The sequence below is a fragment of the Mobula hypostoma genome, chromosome 5 (assembly GCF_963921235.1).
Source record: "Mobula hypostoma chromosome 5, sMobHyp1.1, whole genome shotgun sequence".
NCBI classification, from domain to species: Eukaryota; Metazoa; Chordata; class Chondrichthyes; order Myliobatiformes; family Myliobatidae; genus Mobula; species Mobula hypostoma.
This window is the reverse complement of record NC_086101.1, coordinates 118,291,479-118,310,138: the sequence shown is the minus strand read 5'-3', so window position 1 is coordinate 118,310,138 and position 18,660 is coordinate 118,291,479. Positions and strand designations below refer to the sequence as shown.

Below are 18,660 nucleotides of genomic sequence, written 5' to 3'. Positions count from 1 at the left end.
TTGTGACTTGACGAAGATCAGACCACATTTTAGTCATAGTCAGAGTCATACTTTATTGATCCTGGGGAAATGGAGTAGTTAATGCAGAAAACCAAGTAATCGCAAGGGTTCACAAACTTTTTCTTGCAACTGTCATTAAAATGATATTTTTGCAGCACAGTACACACTATGGGTGGGCGGGGTGGAGATAAATCTCTACCTTCAATCCGCTAGCCTGCAGGTCACCCTTGGGCAAAGTGTAGCTGTGGGTTCTGGGAACTTAGGGGCATCTGATGGCCCTGTATCACTCAGCAACTCCATCTCATTTGTCAGACAAGAGGCTTATTGCATTATTTGACTTTAAGAGAGTGCTAGAGGAGTGTGCAGAATTACTGAAATTTGGTAATGTCTGCTTAGACAAAACAGCAAATGTCTAGCTCCATTTGTTGTACAGAGGGACCTTGGGGCCCAAGCAACACAAGCAAACTGTCCAGCAGGTCAAGCAGCATCTATGGCAATTAATAAACAGTGGACGCTTTGGGCCAAGACCCTTCATCAGGACAGGAAATGAAGTGGGAAGACGCCAGACTAAAAAGGTTGAGGGAGGGAAAGGAAGATGATAGGTGAAGCCAGGTGGGTGGAAAAGGTAAAGGGCTTGTGAGAAAGGAATCTGATAGGAGAGCAGAGTGGACTGTAGGAGAAAAGGAAGCCTCATCTTGGCACAGGAGGAGGCCATAGATCAACATATCAGAATGGGAACCAGAATTAAAATATTTGGCTAATTGGTAGATGGAGTGGAGGTGCACAGTGAAGCGGTTACCTTGGGGTTTAAGTTCATAGTTCCCTAAGAGGGGCAACACAATAGATGGGGATAGTAAGGAAAGTGTATGGCATGCCTTCATCACTAGGGAGATCAAGTTCAAGAGTCAGGAAGCCATGTTACAGTTGTATACAACTTTAGTTAGGCTGCACTTGGAGGATTGTGGGCAGTTTTGTTCATCCTATTGGAGAAAGGATATGAAGTCTTTGGAGAAAGTGCTGAAGAGGTACCTGGATTGGAGGGGTTGAGGAGAGGTTGGGCAAAGTTGGTTTCATTCCTCTAGAGTTGTGGAGGTTATGGTAGAGGTTTATAAAATTATGAAAACACGGGCAGCACAGTAGAGTCGTGTTTGGCAGATCCCTTTACAGTGCTAGTGATCGCCGATTGGGTTTCAATTCCTGCCACTGCCTGTAAGTGGTTTGTACCTTCTTTCCGTGACCATGTGGGTTTCCTCCAGGTGCTCTGGTTTCTTCCCACTTTCCCAAGACGTTAGGGTTAGTGAGTTGTGGGCATGCTATGTTGGCGCTGGAAGAGTGGACACACTTGCGGGCTGTCCCAGCACAGTCCTCGTTAACTTGTTAACTTGTTTTGACGTTATGTGACACATTTCAATGTATGTTTCAACATACGTATGATAAATAAAGCTAATCTTTAGATAGAGTAGATGGCTGGTATCTTTTTCCCAGGGTTATAATGTCTATTACTAGAGTGCATGCACTTAAGATGAGGGGGAAGCAAATTCAAAGAAGACGTGCAGGAAATTGTTTTGTGTACAGGGAGCGATGGGTGCCTGGAATGTACTGCCAGGGTGGTGGCAGGTGCAGATATCATGGAGACATTGAGAGACTCTTAGGTGAGAACATGAAATGTGCAGAGCACAGAGGGATATTGACCATGTGCAGGTGGAAGCAATTAGTGCATTCAAACATCATTAGTTTAATTAGTTTGGTTCAGCGTTGTGAGCTGAAGTGCTTATTCTGGTGCTGTACCGTTCCATCGTCCATCCTCTCCTTGACCTCCTCCCCCCTACGCAAATCTCAAACCAATGGTCACACACTGATGCAAATTGCAAAGCATTGGTTGAGGCATCAAAGTGAGAAAAGTGCCGCTAGTGTAATAAATGTGTATTTCAGCAGTGAAGGCTTCATGGAGGTGATCCTCATAAGGCTGTAAAGACATACTTGTACTGCAGTCTCTACATTGTATCAGACAGATAGCACTCAACATCCCAGTTGTAGAGAAACCTCGAGCGATAGCACGGAACCAGATTTGCTAACACATTTAATTGTAGATATTTGTCTAAAGTAATTACTCTCTCCTGTGCACTCCAATTCTATAATGGCTTTAATGTAACAGAATCTCCAGGATGTGTAATAGTATCATCAGGCCAAATGTGACTGAAAGCTCTGTACTAAAAATATAATTTTGCTCCTGTATCTTATGGTTTGTGGTAGGTCTCAAGGTGAGGGTTGAATATTAAAAGGCAGGGAGTGGACGTGGAGAGGGTGTTTCCTACAGTGGGTGAGTCTAGGACCAAAGGGCACAGTCTCAGAATAGAAGGACATCCCCTTAAAACAGAGGTCAGGAGGAATTTCTTTCGCCAGATGGTGGTGAATCTGTGGAATTCATTGCCACAGGCAACTGCAGAGGCCAAATCATTAGGTATATTTAAAGTGGAGGTTGATAGGTTCTTGATTAGTTGGGGCATCAAAAGTTATGGAGAGAAGACCAGAGAATGGGGCTGAGTGGGATAATATATCAGCCATGATGGAATGACGGTACATACTCAGTGGACCGAATGGCCTAATTCTGCCCCTATGTCTTATGGTCTAATAGTATTAAAGAAGGAAGAAGTGGTAGTCAAAAGATTCGAAGTATATTTATTATCAAAGTATGTATACATTATACAACCTTGAGATTCATCTCCTTACAGCTGCATAGCTAGAAACCTGAAAGAACCCAATTTAAAAAAAGATAGACTTAGCACCGACTGCACAGAGAAAGAGGAAAAAAAACACAGTTCATGCAAACGATAGCAGCAAGTAACAGCATTCCAAACCAGACTGGGAGAGGTTTAGAGGGACAGTTTCAAAGCTTATAGCCAGTGGTGAAATAAGGAAATCAGATTACTAATCGGGAAGGTTCTTTAGTGATTATGATACAAATATCCAATTATCTGCTTGTTATTATTAACGATGTGAAGTGGTGGCATCTTGCCTGCTGCTCTTAAGATCCTTATAAGTTCTTTAGACCAACTAACTACACAATATGTGTGTTGGTGATTGATAGATGTGCTTTGTCCTCTGTGCCCCAATCTTTGCCATCGTAATGATGGTGAAACTACTAGCATTCGCCATTGTCACGTAGTGACTCTGACAGGAATCAGCAGTGTGCGCAGTGGCAATTTAAATATGGAAATCCAGATGCCTGCTGTCAGTGATTTCCTGCTCCTTTACAGGATGTGATCTTTTTCAACCTTCTTCAGTATAATCTTCGGTATTCAGTGATCTTTTGAGAAGTTCAGGTATTTATTCTCGCTGCAAAGTTCCCTGAACATGTTCTGCTCTGTTGCATGAGGTGTGGTTGAGTTTTTAATGGTGTACTAAACATAATTACTGCTTAGCTCCCTTGTGGACCTAAAAAAAAAACTAATTTAAATGTGTAGATTTTAATTCCCTCATAACTATTTCAAATTTTACTGATTTTAAAATAGTATTTTTTGCAAGGGATTGATATTTCAGCTTCTAACAATCATACATGTTCCAAACTTTATTTTGTATGTTGTGTGATGTTTTAAGTGTACTGTGTTATCTTTCCTGTCTGTCCAAAGTCTTTAGTGCCTTTATATCATCATTATTGCTGGTCCTGAGGACTCCCCGAGAACTGGTGCCTGAAAGTAAATGGTGACGGTTATAGTCCTTCCCACAGAAATGCTAAATCCTTGTTTGGAGGTCAGCGTGAAACAGCGCTGACAGCAGAATCCAGGTCTTTTTGGAAGAAGGTAGCTGGCAGAGAGCCCTCACATAGTTAATTGGTCTTGTTAATGCAGAGGCAGCTAAAATTGCTGCTTGCTCACTTAGCATTGGTCACTTGAACAGGTTACAGGAATACAGGGTCTGATACAGTGCTGGAAGAGTTCAAGTTTATTGTGATTGGCCTACCCACGTATAAATGCCAATAAAATAATACACACAACGCTAGGGGATCTCAGCAGGTCAGGGATAATCTCTGGAGAGGAGCAAACAGTCGACCTTTTGGTGAAGGGTCTCAGACTGAAACGTTGACTGTTTATTCCTGTCCGTACATTACACCTGACCTACTGAGTTCCTCCAGCATATTTTTGTGTGTTGCTCTGGATTTCCAGCACCTTTTGCATTTACAATAATACCATTAGAATGATAACTTTGCAGCACAGTACACACTATGGGTGGCAGGGTGGAGATACATCTCTACCTTCCCTCCGTTAGCCTGCAGGTCACCCTTGGGCAAGGTGTAGAATCTGAACTGAGGTTTGGGGCTCAGTTGTCAGCTCTACTCAATCAGGGTCACGTGATGCCATGGGAGCAGGTGGTGGATGGTCGTATGAGCAGCTGGTGCATATCACAAGTCCACTGTCGCCGGGCAGACAATCTCTGAAAAATATTGATAGTGGCTGAGGTCACCTGTCTTGTAAAGACACTGCTCAGAAGAAGGCGATGGCAAACCACTTCTGCAGAAAAATTTGCCAAGAACAATCATGATCATGAGATCACGATCGTCCACGTCATATGACACAGCACATAATGATGACGATATAATAACATGACAAATGGAAACTTAAAATTCATGTAACTTATACAACACTTAAAAACAAAATGAAACAGAATGGCACAAGAGTATGTTGAGGGAAATATAGTCTGAGGTTGTTGTTCCTTTCCGCACCTTGTGGGACATTGGGTGACAACCTTGCCATTTCTTTAGCATTTTTGTCAGGCCGAGTTGCTAGCTCAATGTTCAACCCAGAACAGATGGAAAATATGCAAGGAGCTGGCCTTATTTGAACCCAGGACCACTCACCTTGAAGTCCATTGCAGATGCCACGACACCACCATAGTCTGAGTTCGTGCTGTAGTTTTTCAGGTGGGTTCAAGAGCTTGGTGGCAGTGGGAAGAAGCTGTTGTCATACCTTGAGGTGTGAGTCTTCGGGCTGCTATATCTCCTGTCTGATTGTAGCATCAAGAAGAGGCTGTGGCCCAGGTGGTGGGGTCCCTAATGATGAATGTGCCTGTATGGCACAAAGATTGATCCACTCTCGCCAAGCCTTGACTTCAGACAGACCAAAGAGACAACGTGCTGTACTGTCGATCTGTTTCATTGTTGTGTAAATTATGTGAATTTGCATTTCTATTTGTCACTGTGCTGCAAAAAGATAATTTTAGTGGCTTTCTCATTGTGGCAAAAGACCTAGCTGTGGATGGTTAGGACTCAAGTCCTGGCTGTAGTAACCGAGACTAGAATCAAGACAAGATATGAGACTGAAACAAGGACAGGGTTCAAGCTAGACACTGGACAAAAATCCAAAGTAGAGCTGATGATTGAACCCCAAACCTCCATTCAGGTGATCTTTAGATATTAAAGTTCTGGCTCCAAAACATGGCTGCCAATTAACAAAGCAGGCCGAAGTCTTTATATGGGCTGTGCCACCTATCCTTATTCCGGAGTCGGAGTGTCTAAACCCTGGAAGTTGGCACAGTCAGGTATGGATCGTAACATCATAAACACAAGAGATTCTGCAGATGCTGGAAATCCAGAATAACGTGCAAATAATGCTCGAGAAACTCAGCAGGTCAGGCAGCATCAAATGAGTGAAAGTCATAACTTCAGAAGCTGGAAATCTCAAATAAAACCAGAAAAGGTTGGAAATACTGAGTTTGACCTGTAACATTAACTCTCTTTCTCATCCCACAGGTGTGTGCCTGACTTGCTGAGCTTTTCCAGAATTCTCAGTTTCTGTAAAAGGGATATGGCACTCACCTTTCCCTAGTGGAGGGAACTAGCTCTTGGACTATGGGATTCATCATCTTTTTCCACAAGGCATTCAAGGGTGACTCATTGAAACTTACCAAATATTGAAAGGCCTTGATAGAGTGGATGTGGAGAGGATGTTTCTTATAGTGAGGGGAGTCTAGAACCAAAGTGCACAGCCTCAGAATAGAAAGATGTCCCTGTAGAATAGAGATGAGAAGGAATTTCTTTAGCCAAAGGGTGGTGAATCTGTGGAATTGTCACAAATGGCTGTGGAGGTCAGGCCACTGAGTATATTTAAAGCAGAGGTTGACAGGTTCTTGATTAGTCAGGGAGTCAAAAGTTGTGGGGAGAAGGCAGGAGAATGGGGTTGAGAGGGAAAATAAATTAGCCATAATTGAAAGGCAAAGCAGACTCAATGGGCTGAATGGCCTAATTCTGCTCCGATGTCTCATGGCATTGTTTTGCTATTAGAAAGCAGTGTGGTAGTTGGGTATGGAGGGATGAGGGCACCATCACCTGAATGAAATAGCAGAAACAATCATATTTTGGGCTGGAGGTCATAGTGGATTTGTACCTTCTCCCAGATTAACCCAGTCCAAAAGTATGCCCTTAAATATCATATTCAGTGACATTGGAGTTCCCAGTTGCATGCAGCATTGAGTCTTCTGGGATCCACACAATTCTGTGCCTTGACGCTTGTTCCCTTTTCCCTCTTGCTCCAGTGTACGGTGGACTGCCCGCTGGATATGGGTCGGTCCCAGCCACCTCGGTCCCTGGGAGCTTTGCAGGATTTCCGCAGCACCCGTTCCCACAGCAACAGACCCAGCAGCAGCCACAGGTCTTTGCTCAGCATGAGCAGCCATTCGCAGCCCAGCAGGGATTTGGCCAGCAGCAGCATGCGTTTGCCCAGCAGCACTCCTTCCTGCAGCAGCAAGCCTTCAGCCAGCAACAGAATGGTAACAAGCAGCATGTGGATCTGTCTCGTAGAGTAACACACATCACTTTAATGTAGCATGCCTACACTTAAAATCATATGCCCATTTGCACTGCTGGTAGAGAAACTAATTTCTGTAAGGTTACTGTATTATAAAATGTTCCCAATTAAAGTCAAGGCTGTTCTCTTAAAAACGAAGGAGGTTCAAGAGATTGGGTTATGAGGTGAGGTTGGGCAGGTTAGGACTTTATCCCTTGGACCGTTGGAGACTGAGAGGTGAGCTGTATAAATTCCCGAGAAGCACAGATAGAGTATATAGCCACAATCTTGTTACTAGAGTTGATAGGGTAGATAGCCACAATCTTTTCCTTATAGTTGATAGGATATATAGCCACACAGATAGTATAAATAGCCATAATCTTTTTCCTAGAGTTGATAGGGATGATAGCCACAATTGTTTTCCGAGAGTTGAGGAGCCAAGAGGGAACATGAAAGGGGGGAGATTTAATTTGAAGCTGAGGAGCGACTTTTTCCCACGGAGAGGGTGATGTGTATAGAACAAGCTGCCACAGCAGGGGTTCCCAACCCGGGGTCCACAGACCCCTCTGTTAATGGAAAATAAGGTTAGGAATCCCTCTGCCAGAGGAAGTGGTTGAGGCAGGTACAATTATAAAGTTTGGACAGATACATAGATATGGAAGGTTTAGTGGGATATGGGTCAAAAGTAGGAAAATGGTACCTACTTGGATGGTAATCTTTGTTGGCATGGATGGAAGGGTGGAAGGGCTTCAGCTCGAACTTGCCTTGCCAACTTTATGGACTCTACTCTGCGCTTCCCCCCCTCTCCCACTGAGTTAGGTTATGGCTAATTTTATTAGACCAAGAAATTGATTGATAGAAGTGGGCGCAGCCACTTGAAGATAAAGGAGTCTCCAAACCATGAGAGGTGTTTCAAAATTCGACGTGCACCATTTTTCTTTGTGGGAACAACTATCAAATGTGGAGTCCATTAAAACGACAAGGTAGGTACAGTGTACAATAAAGCATGAAAGAAAAAGTTTATATTAGGCAGTGAAGTAAATGATGTTGAAAGCATGGAAGAATATTGTGAGTGCAGACATGAAATTATAGAGGAAATTAAGAAAGCAAAGGCAGGGTATGAAGAACCATTATGAAAGGAAATCCAAAGAAGTGCATACAAAGCAAAACAACAATTAAGGAACATGTGTGGCCTTTTAAGGTCAGGCAATAGAGAGTGCGGATAAGGATCTTCGCAAAATGGGAGCATTGTTGTATTGTTAGCATCCTTTGAAGTAGATAAGGCTCCAGTCCTGGGTGAAATATATGGCAGGGTGTAACAAGAAGACACATGGGAGGAAACTCCAGAGGCCCTGAATATAATTTCATTAATCCTTCCTCCAGGGTGGAGGTATGTCTCTATCAAAGGAGGTGTAAGCGCTCCTTCCCTCCGCTAGTCTGCAGGTCACCTTTGGGCAAGTTGTCACACCTGCTTAGGTGCCCCCTACCCCACCCCGGATCAGGGTCACGTGAAGCCATGGGAGTAGGTGGTGGACGGTTGTATGACCAGTCCTGATTATGTGACCACTGACGTGAGGTAGACAATCTCTGAAGTGTATTAATAATGGCTGGAGTCACCTGTCTTGTGAAGACATTGCCCTGAAGAAAGCAATCACAAACCACTTCTGTGGAAAAATTAGCCAAAACTATCATAGTCATGGGACCTTGATCACCTGTGTCTGCGACACAGCACATAATGATTGATGAATCCTCTCTGACAGCAGGAGTGGCCCCGGAAGGAAGGGATGAATTGGACAGTGAGAGATAAATTTAAGTTTGGTAGTGAGCAGATTACAGGAATCAGTTCTGAGCGACTGGAAACCTTTACTAGGAAAAGTGAAATTTAGTGAGGGCCAGTCAGGTGAGATTAGTTAGGGGAAGATCATGACTGACTGAATTTTTTTGGATGAGATAGCAAGGAAGTTTGATGGCGTGGTGTATTTGATGTTATCCACATGGCAATGCTGTTGATAAGGCCCACATTGCAGGCTGGTCAAAACAATTAGAAAAATCAGATGTAAGGGAGAATGGCAAATTGAATCTACGATTGGCTGATTGGAAAGAAGCAATGAGGGCAAGTTGTTAATAAACAAACACACAAGAAATTCTGCAGATGCTGGAAATCTAGAATAACACACACAAAATGCTGGAGAAACTCAGAAGGCCAGGCAGCATCCGTAGAAATGGATAAACAGCCAACATTTTGGGCCAAGACCCTTCTTCAGGACTGAAAAGGAAGGGGGAAGATGCCAAAATGGTTAATAAGTGCTTGTTTTGCAGCTAACAGACTGTCAATAGTGATATTCCACAAGTCGCAGTAGTTGGAGCCTTGCTTTTTGTGGTCAGTACTAATGATTTAGTCTTAAATTTGAGAGAAAGATTGAAGATAGTTTGTAGCTTATAGAAAAAGAATGGTCAGGTGATTAAAGAAGGAGATGGGCAGGCCACGTAGGCAGCATGGTGTCAAGCAGAAGTAAGTTGAGATGTGAAGCAGTATATCTGAAAATTAGCAGCAGCAAATAATGAACCACAAGGTGACAAACCTCGTTGCACTACCACTGCTGTTTTCAGTTTGTATAGACGCACGTTACCAGAATGAAAACACAGTGCAGGCCAATACAACCAATACATGTCTGACTTTTCCGTTCTTCGGTGTCGGTCACTGTAATCCCATTATCTACTTGGCTTCTGCTTCCTGATATCCCTGGGCATGGGTCCATAACCCTGCGACTTGCTGTGTGAAGGATTTTCCCATTCTTCTATTCTCAAACTCCTGTATTAGTGCTGTCAGCTGCTTTTCCATGCTTTTTTAAAACTTACACCCAGAGCGAGCCTCGCCCTTGCCAGTTTCCATTTCTGCCACCCTTAATGAGATTCCAGCAGCCAGTGAACCTTTCCCTTCCCAACAATCCAAAGAAACATAGAAAACCTACACTACAATACAGGCCCTTCGGCCCGCAAAGCTGTACCAAACATGTCCTTACCTTAGAAATACCTGGACTTACCCATAGCCCTCTATTTTTCTAAGCTCCATGTACCCATCCAGGAGTCTCTTAAAAGACCCTATCATTTCTGCCTCCACCACCGTTGACGGCAGCCCATTCCATGCACTCACCACTCTCTGCGTTTTAAAAAACAACTCACCTCTGACATCTCCTTTGTACCTGCTTCCAAGCACCTTAAAACTATGCCTTCTCATGCTAGCCATTTCAGCCCTGGGAAAAAGCCTCTAACAGTCCACACGATCAAAGCCTCTCATTATTTTGTACACCTCTATCAGGTCACCTCTCATCCTCCGTCACTCCAAGGAGAAAAGGCCGAGTTTGCTCAACCTGTTCACATAAGGCATGCTTCCCAATCCAGGCAGCATCTTTGTAAATCTCCTCTGCACCCCTTCTATGGATTCCACGTCCTTCCTATAGTGAGGAGACCAGAACTGAGCACAGTACTCCAATTGAGGTCTGACCAGGGTCTTGTATAAACATAGAAAACATAGAAAATGGGTGCAGGAGTAGGCCATTCGGCTCTTCGAACCTGCACTGCCATTCAGTATAGCTGCAACATTACTTCTCAGTTCTTAAACTCAATCCCACGGTTGATGAAGGCCAATGCATCATATGCCTTCTTAACCACAGAGTCAATCTGCGCAACAGCTTTTGAGTGTCCTATGGACTTGGGCCCCAAGATCCCTCTGATCCTCCACACTGTCAAGATCCTTACCATTAATGCTATATTCTGCCATCATATGTGACCTACCAAAATGAACCATCTCACACTTATCTGGATTGAATTCCATCTGCCACTTCTCAGCCCAGTTTTGCATCCTATCAGTGTCCCGCTGTAACCTCTGATAGCCCTCCACACTGTCCACAACACCTCCAACCTTCGTGTCATCAGTAAATTTACAAATTCACCCCTTCATTTCCTCATCTAGGTCATTTATAAAAAGCACGAAGAGTAAGGGCCCCAGAACAGGTCCCTGAGACACACCACTGGTCACCGGCCTCCATGCAGAATATGACCCATCTACAACCATGCTTTGCCTTCTGTGGGCAAGCTAGTTCTGAATCCACAAAGCAATGTCCCCCTGGATCCCATACCTCCTTACTTTCTCAATAAGCCTTGCATGGGCTACCTTATCAAATGCCTTGCTGAAATCCATATACACTAAAAAAGTGACCTATCTCTCTGCAATTCCCTGGCCTATTGCTCCAAATTTTTTCCATAGGACTTTTCCATGCAGTGAGGCTGTCTTTCCATCGGAAGCAAACATCCACTTGCACTCGAGCTCTATTTGGTCCTCTCTTTGTTTGGGGGGGGGGTGACCCAAAATAGAGGGGGCGACCACTTCATATCAGAGTTTGCCTCCATTCGGGACACTAGGGTAACCATGAGCTGGCTGAACCAGGTTGAACACCTCAGTAGTGTAGTGGTTAGTGTAATGCTATTACAGCTCAGGCATTAGGAGTTTAGTCCCAGCAATCTCTGTGAGGAGCTTGTACATCCCCCTCATGCAATGCATGGGTTTTCTCCCAGTGCTCCAGCTTCCTCCCACAATCGAAAGATGTATCGGTTAGTAGATCAATTGGCCATTGCAAGTTACCCTGTGATTAGGCTTTGATTAAATTGTGGGATTGCTACACAGTGCAGCTGTAAGGGCCTATTCCACACTGTATCTCTCAAGAAATTAGTTAACAACATTTGGATAGGTACATGAATAGGAAAGGTTTAGCAGGTGTTCCCTACCTGGTGTCCGCAGAACCCTTGGTTAATGGCATAAAAAAGGTTGGGAACCCCTGGTGTAGAGGGATGCAGACCAAATGCGGGCACATGGGTACCAGCTTAGGTTGGCACCTTGGACAGTATTAATGAGTTGGGTTGAAGGTCAGTTTCAGTGCTGTATTTGTGACTCTTAAGTGTAGGTTTTGCTGAATGTTTTGTGTCCTGTGTGTGTAGGAGCTGGATTTGGTGCCTTCGGGCAGCCCAAAGTAATGGCGCGACCAATGGGGCCGTTGATTCAAGGAGGTGGAGCACCTAGCAACCCATTCATGGTATGTGCCCTGCCGACCATCCCGGTGTAGCGGCAAAGTGCGCGCCTTCTCCAAGAGAGTGGGCCCGGTGCGCAGTACAGCGGAAGCGGCACTGAGCCAGCACATTGGCAGTCGAGTAAAATTGGATTTAAATGACAGGGCAGGGAAATGACAGCGACCCTGAAGAGTACTGGGTTTGTGATGAGAGACCCTGTTGACCCACTGTCAGCTGCTCTTGTGACCGTGAATGCCTTTGGAAGTGACTACTTGTTTGGAGGGATTCTGCAGGAAGCTGGGTGATTTGTTTCCCTTCTCACCATCTGCCAGGAAAGAGTCATCAAAGCATCTACCCTAAGTGTAATAACAGGAGCACACCTGACCCTTCAGCACAGCACTGACTTTCGGTATCAGAGCTGATCTTATTTTGGCCATTTTCCAAAGCCCCCATGTGCATACATAAGGCAAAGGGCAGGTACAAAGAAAAATTTGTTTTCAGCAGCTTCACGGGCAAGTGGGTTCAGACAACACACAGAACATATTACCATAGAGTGAAGAAAATAACAATTGTGCTGTATAAACACAATGAGAGGCAAGTCCTCAGTAGTACAAGAGGTGGTCCATAATATTCCCCTGCTGAGTTGCTTGATGATCTTTGTCTATGAACATGCACGGCTCTGCGAAGTAGACACTTTCAAAATTTCCCAAGGGAAGAAATTCCTCCTGACTTTAAATGAATAATCTCTTGTTCTGGAAACATTCCCCTGGGCATCTACCCTGTCTCAGTCAGGTCACCTCTGACTGCAGTGAGCATAGGCTCAGTAGAGATCTTTCCCTCAGCAGAGATCCCCTTCATGGACCAGTAAATTCCAAACAATGCAAATGCATTTCTTCAGTCAGGGGACTGAAACACAGCGTGGTGATGTTAATACTCTGTTCAGGGTTGGCTGGATTTCCCCATAAATGCCAACATATGGGACTTTGTTCTTTATCTACACTCAGTGGCCTCTTTATCAGGTACAATCCGTACACCTCGTTAATGCAAATAATCTAATCAGCCAATCCTGGCAGCAACTCAATGCATAAAAGTATGCTGACATGGCCAAGATGTTCAGTCGTTGTTCAGACCAAACATTAAAATGTAGAAAAAATGTGATCTAAGTGACTTTGACCATGGAATGATAGTTGGTATCAGATGGGATGGTTTGAGTATCACAGAAACTGCTGTTCCCCTGGGATTTTCATGCACAACAGTCTCTAGAGTTTGCAGAGAATGGTGTGATAAATAAAAAAACATCCAATGTGCAGAAATACCTTGTCATTGAGAGAGGACAGAGGAGAAGGCAGACTGGTCAAGCTGACAGGGAGGTGACAGTAACTCAAATAACCACACGTTACAACAGTGGTCTGCAGAAGAGCATCTCTGAACGCACAACACATCGATCCTTGAAGTGGACGAGCTAGAGCAGCAGGTCACCACACTGGATTCCATTCCTGTACCAAATAAAGTGGCCAGAGAGTGTACATGGACCCAGTTCCAATGAATTCTAAAGTCTCCGTGGCCACTTGAGTGAAGTAGTTGTGAGAACTTGGCTAACTCTGGGTCCTAGGAAGTCTTGGGATGGATTGGGGAGGGGAGAGTATAAACAAGATGGACTAATTCCTATTTTTTTCTCTTTCTTTCTCTCTCTCTGCTTCCTGAAGAGCGGAGCCCCACCTGGACAGTTTGCAGCAGGAAGCGCATCCACCAACCCCTTCTTATAGTGACCTGTAGTACTTCCAGCATGTGGCTCTTCCAGAATCGCCTTAAACCACAAGAGTCAACCAACAGCTGTAACATACGCGATGCCAGTACACACACGTTTCTATACTTCGGTGGTGGGTGGGTGGGAAGAACCTGAGGGTGGAGACGGAGGCGTTGAAATATTTCTATATTGTAGCCGTTCAATGTATTAGCAACCAAATACCAACGCAGGCTATCTCGGGTCTCTTGACGCAGCTCTAGACACTCGAGGGAAAGGGGCGGGGAGGGGGGAGAGTGGAGAGCCAAGATAGTTGCAAGCTGCATCTCACTCAGGCACCATCTATGCAGGGGAGATTTTCACATTGCAGGCAGATGAGGCAGTGGAAGGGTTAAGTAGCTGTGGGGCAGATGATGAGAAAAATCCCTGCACTCAACTCAGGCTGGGTCATTTAAGCCATCATCCCAGTGACATTTTGTCCTTTATTTTAGCACATACGTTAATATCAGGCCATTACAACACCACCACCTCCCCCCCCCCCCCCGAGACACCAGTACTGCACAACCTATGCTTGACACTTCCCATACACCCAGTTTAGAGCCAGTTTTTTGGGTAGGCTGGGGGTGAAGAGGTCCCTTTCAAAAGTGGGACAGGGTAGCTATTTGACAATCCATTCTTGAAGCTGGGCAAATTACATCTCTGAGAATCCTCGGAGGACATTCTTCCAAGGAACTGGAACCTCTCACTCATAAGCGAGCAATGGGGAGGGTGCCTGGCCGGCGGTTCGTAGGAGAGGTATTCGCTCTCTACTTTAAAGCTGAGGGAATCTACCAGCCATCTTGAATCTGCTGCAATAATGATATGATTTCTCTTGGCTGCAGAAACAGGGACCTTGCCTGACCCCTCTGCTGATTTGGTCCCCAGTGGGGGGGACAGGCAGGCTGTAATACCCTTTGCCTGCCCTCACCCCTTTTCCATCCGCACTCCCCAAACAGTCCCCTCAGATATTTAATCCCACCTACCCTCCTTCCCTTTGCATCATTACTTTTCCCCAGGGGCACTCTCTTCCCTTCAGTGTGGGCTGCTGTATTAGAATCTCGGGCTTGTTTCTGTGTCTTCTTATTTTTTAAAATTGTTACACCAATTCTGCTGTGTTCTACTGTTCATTCAAAATATATATTTTGTTCATCAATCGATGCAGGTTGCACCAATCCTCTTGATTCAGCTCAGTCTCCAAGTCTGTGTGTCACGTGCGCAGATGCACAGGTTCAGGCGCATAGGCATGGATACATGGACATAGACACACGCACTGACACTTACATGTGTACACTTACACGTGTACAGACACTTGCACGCGCATAGGCACCTGCGCACGCACTGACACTCGCGCGTGCACTGTCACACACACACACCTTATAAGGGTGCAAAAGCTGTTTCCTGTCTGTTCCAACAGACAAGAAAGGTTCTGATGGATTATTGTGAGTGTAAAGAAGTTCCTTCTGATGGAGCAGAATGCTGTCACTGGAACGTTACTCTGACGATGCCTTGTCCACTGCTCTTCTTTGCTTCTCAGTGCTGCTGGGGCAGAGAGCAGGAGATGTGCTTGTGGGTGGCCTTACGTTTGCCTTTTGCCTCTTCATTTTTTTCTTGTTTTTTGTTGTGTGTGTTTCATCCTGATCTGGCACGTCCATTGCCGATAGGAAAATGAGAAGACTGAGTCACTCAGCAGGTTCACTGTTGAGACACACTCTGGTCATATCTCCAGTCCCTGTGCAGGCTGGCTCCTCTGTCGGCCACTGACTGACTGGGTGCACTTCTCTCGTTCACCCATTGATGTAGTACGGGTATGATGCCATTAAATCGGGCAATTGCTACAATTCCCTCTATTGGCAGATCATCCACAGTGTAAAGATTCACATCAATCCCAGCAAAGCATGTCTTAAAAACAAGGTTATCATCCACTCTTTTCACTTTTTATTTAAAAGCAAAAATGCTTCCTTCCTATCTCTACTATATTTATTACTGTTACAGTTCCTCGGTGCATGTGTCTGAATCTCGCGGTCTAGGCAATCTCCCCTTCATTACATCCCAGTGTTTGGTTGTTTGAACTCACTTAAGCCTGTGGTTGAGATGAGAAATTTCAGCCACTCTGCCTGCTCAGGGTTGCTAAACCATTAAGCCCCTTGTCCTACTTGCTGTCCCTTGTTGAGGGCAAAACTTGGGTCTGAAAACTTCCCATCATAGCATACTTATAACACAGATGGAGACCATTTAGCCCATGGGAGCCATGCCAGCTCCTATTCCCCTGTTAGCCCTTGCAAATTATTCCTCCTTGGGTTTGTCCATCAATACACACGGGGGGCGGGTGCGATTAGCCTACTCATCCCACACGTTCCACGTTCTTGGGAAGTGGGAGGGAAAACAGATCATACAGGGGAGCCCCAACAGTCACAGGGAATGCATGTAAATGACACACACACACACACACACACACACACACACACACACACACACACACACACACACACATACCAGTGGAGGGCGAGATCAAGTCTGCGTCCCTGAAACCATATAAGACCACAAGACAAAGGAGCAGAAGTTGGCCATTCGGCCCATCGAGTCTGCTCTACCTGCTGTGCACCAGTGCGCCGCTTAGTTCGTAGCCTGAGCTGGTTTGGCTTTTGCCCCTTGGTACCCTCTGGGGGAGGGCTAGATTTCTGATGCAGTCCATGGGCCGCTGACATCCCAGTGGTCATGGGACAAGGCAGGAGGTCCTGGCCCAGTGGCCCTTCAGTTGTCCTGCTCCATCACAAACCAAGCCTTGCTCAGGACTGTTGATGCAGTGGAAAGCATTCCATGATTTTGATGCTTGTCATTAAAACCCGTCCCTGGATCAAAGTAACATTGAGAGGGATGTAGGGAGGGAGGGGGATATTTTTGCAGAAATCTCCCACCGAGTGTGCCTGGACGTGAAGCCAGACAATGGTCCCGTGGACACCCTGACAGAGACTGTTTAGAATGACCTCCAAGTGAAAAGGTGGCAGTTATTAATGCAGTCCTTCTGTGAGATCACGACCTTCTGTGGAGATGGTGACTATTGTCCTGTGTTTTGCTTTGTCCTAATTGCCATGGAGACAGACCAGGCCTGGAGTCACAAGAAGCCTGCAACGCCCACCCATGGGTACCTGGGTCTTGTCACAGTTCCCACCACACTTGATTATCACAGTTATGGCCCATTCCACAATAAATACTACATTTGTCGTATGGCATGGACGCAGTGAGATAGAAGCAGCCATTTTTGTTTTACAAAAGTTTGGAAGGTGGGATCTATCCATGCAAGCTGTGTGGAATAATAACTTTTCGCCTCCTAAATTTAATGGAATCTTCCATGAAAATTGAAGCTGAATCCTTTTATGTATATTCTTAAGAATGAAAGAAAGACGTTGAATACTGAAATATTCAAACTATTTTAGAACAATTCTAAATATTCTTGTCTAATGCCAACAGTCACAACTAGAGGTTAGGACCATGTTGGAGAGATAGGGAAAGGGTTAATCTCCAGATATGGACATTGCAGTCAAGGCTGATGTTTGGCTGCTGGGTTTAACGTGGTGGTTATGGGCTTTTTGGTTCTTTGTGGTGACGTTGAAGGGATGGGTTGCAAGTCTAAGATGAAATGGTGCGTGACTCAGGAGGGATAGTGCAAGTTTGTGCATTTTGTTCAGCTCCCACCCCACCCCAGCCCCCTCCCCCCCCACTCTAACTGCATCTCAAACCTGGCCTGTTTGTATTGGGTGCTGCTTGGTCATTATTAGAGTGAGAGTGGGGCTTGGCATTCATGGATGTCTGCAAGATAATGCACAGTATAAAACTGTCACAGTGTAGAAACAATCCACGTCTGATTGCTGGATTATTTCCTCACCCACTTTTTTGCCCTCTGCTTTCAACTCCAAACTGTGAACGACTTGATCCTACCACTGCTGGTACTTGTGATTTCCTGATCCTGAGCCACTTACAGGTCAGGGCAAAAGGCAAGTTGCCGAAAGAATCCAGTGGGCCAGGCAGCAACTGTGGCAGGAAATACAGTCAATATTTCACGCTGAGACCCTTCATCAAGACCCTCCATCCTGATGAAGGATCTCAGACAGAAATTACTTACTTGGGCCTTTAGCTCCTAAGTGGAACACAGGCCATAAATTACCTCCCATCTCCATCGTCCCATGATCGATGGTATGGTTGGAGCTCATCAAAGCTTCTGCAATCCATTGCATCCACTGTACAGGGGATTGGCCTATACAGCTTCACCGGAGTCTTGTTGACCGGCATTACCCATCTCCACCTCTCATGATGGGGATGTAGGATTGGACTTTGAGAGGCCTCAGACGGAAGTGCTGACTGTTTATTCCCCCCCATAGATGCTGCCTGAACTGTTGAGTTCCTCCAGAATATTGTATGCCTTGCTCAAAATTTCCAACATCTGCGGAATCTCTTGAGTCAACATATTGGGTAGACACCCTTCAACTGGATTGAAAGATAAAGGGTAATTAAACAGCTCTGTCTCCACAACTTCCCTTCATCTCTTTAGACTGTCTATTCTTCCCTCTACTCTTCCAGTCTAGTTGAAAGGTCTTGCCTCAAAATGTTGATTGTCCATTTCCCTCCCCAGATACAGCCTGACCTACTGAGTTCATAGAGTCATAGAAAAGTACAGCGCATAAAAGGGCCCTTCGGCCCATCTAGTCTATGCCAAAACCATTTAACCTGCCTCTTCCCATCAATCTGCTCTGGGACCATAGCCCTCCATACCCCTTCCATCGATGTACACATCCAAACTCTCTTAAATATTGAAATCGTGCTCGCGTGCACCACTTGTGCTGGCAGCTCGTTCCACACTCTCACGACCCTCTGAGTGAAGAAGTTTCCCCTCGTGGCCTCCTTAAACTTTTCACTTTTCACCCTTAACTCATGACCTCTAATTGTACTCTCACCCAACCTCAGTGGGAAAAGGCCTGCTTGTATTTACCCTATCTATAACGGTCATAATTTTGTATACTGCTATCAAATTTCCTCTCG

The 18,660-nt window shown here is 45.2% G+C and overlaps 1 protein-coding gene across 2 annotated transcripts in view; it reads left to right on the top strand.

The window, feature by feature from the left end:
* Positions 1 to 17,350, top strand: part of LOC134346964 (arf-GAP domain and FG repeat-containing protein 1-like) — a 129,355-nt gene extending 112,005 nt beyond the window's left edge. For both annotated transcript variants that reach the window (XM_063048873.1, XM_063048872.1), the window contains 3 exons: positions 6,529 to 6,762; positions 11,775 to 11,869; positions 13,550 to 17,350. In XM_063048873.1, coding sequence (XP_062904943.1) covers positions 6,529 to 6,762; positions 11,775 to 11,869; positions 13,550 to 13,609 — 389 coding nt within the window. In that variant the 3' untranslated portion in view covers positions 13,610 to 17,350. The remainder of the gene's footprint in view (positions 1 to 6,528; positions 6,763 to 11,774; positions 11,870 to 13,549) is intronic.
* Positions 17,351 to 18,660: the final 1,310 nt, after the last annotated feature.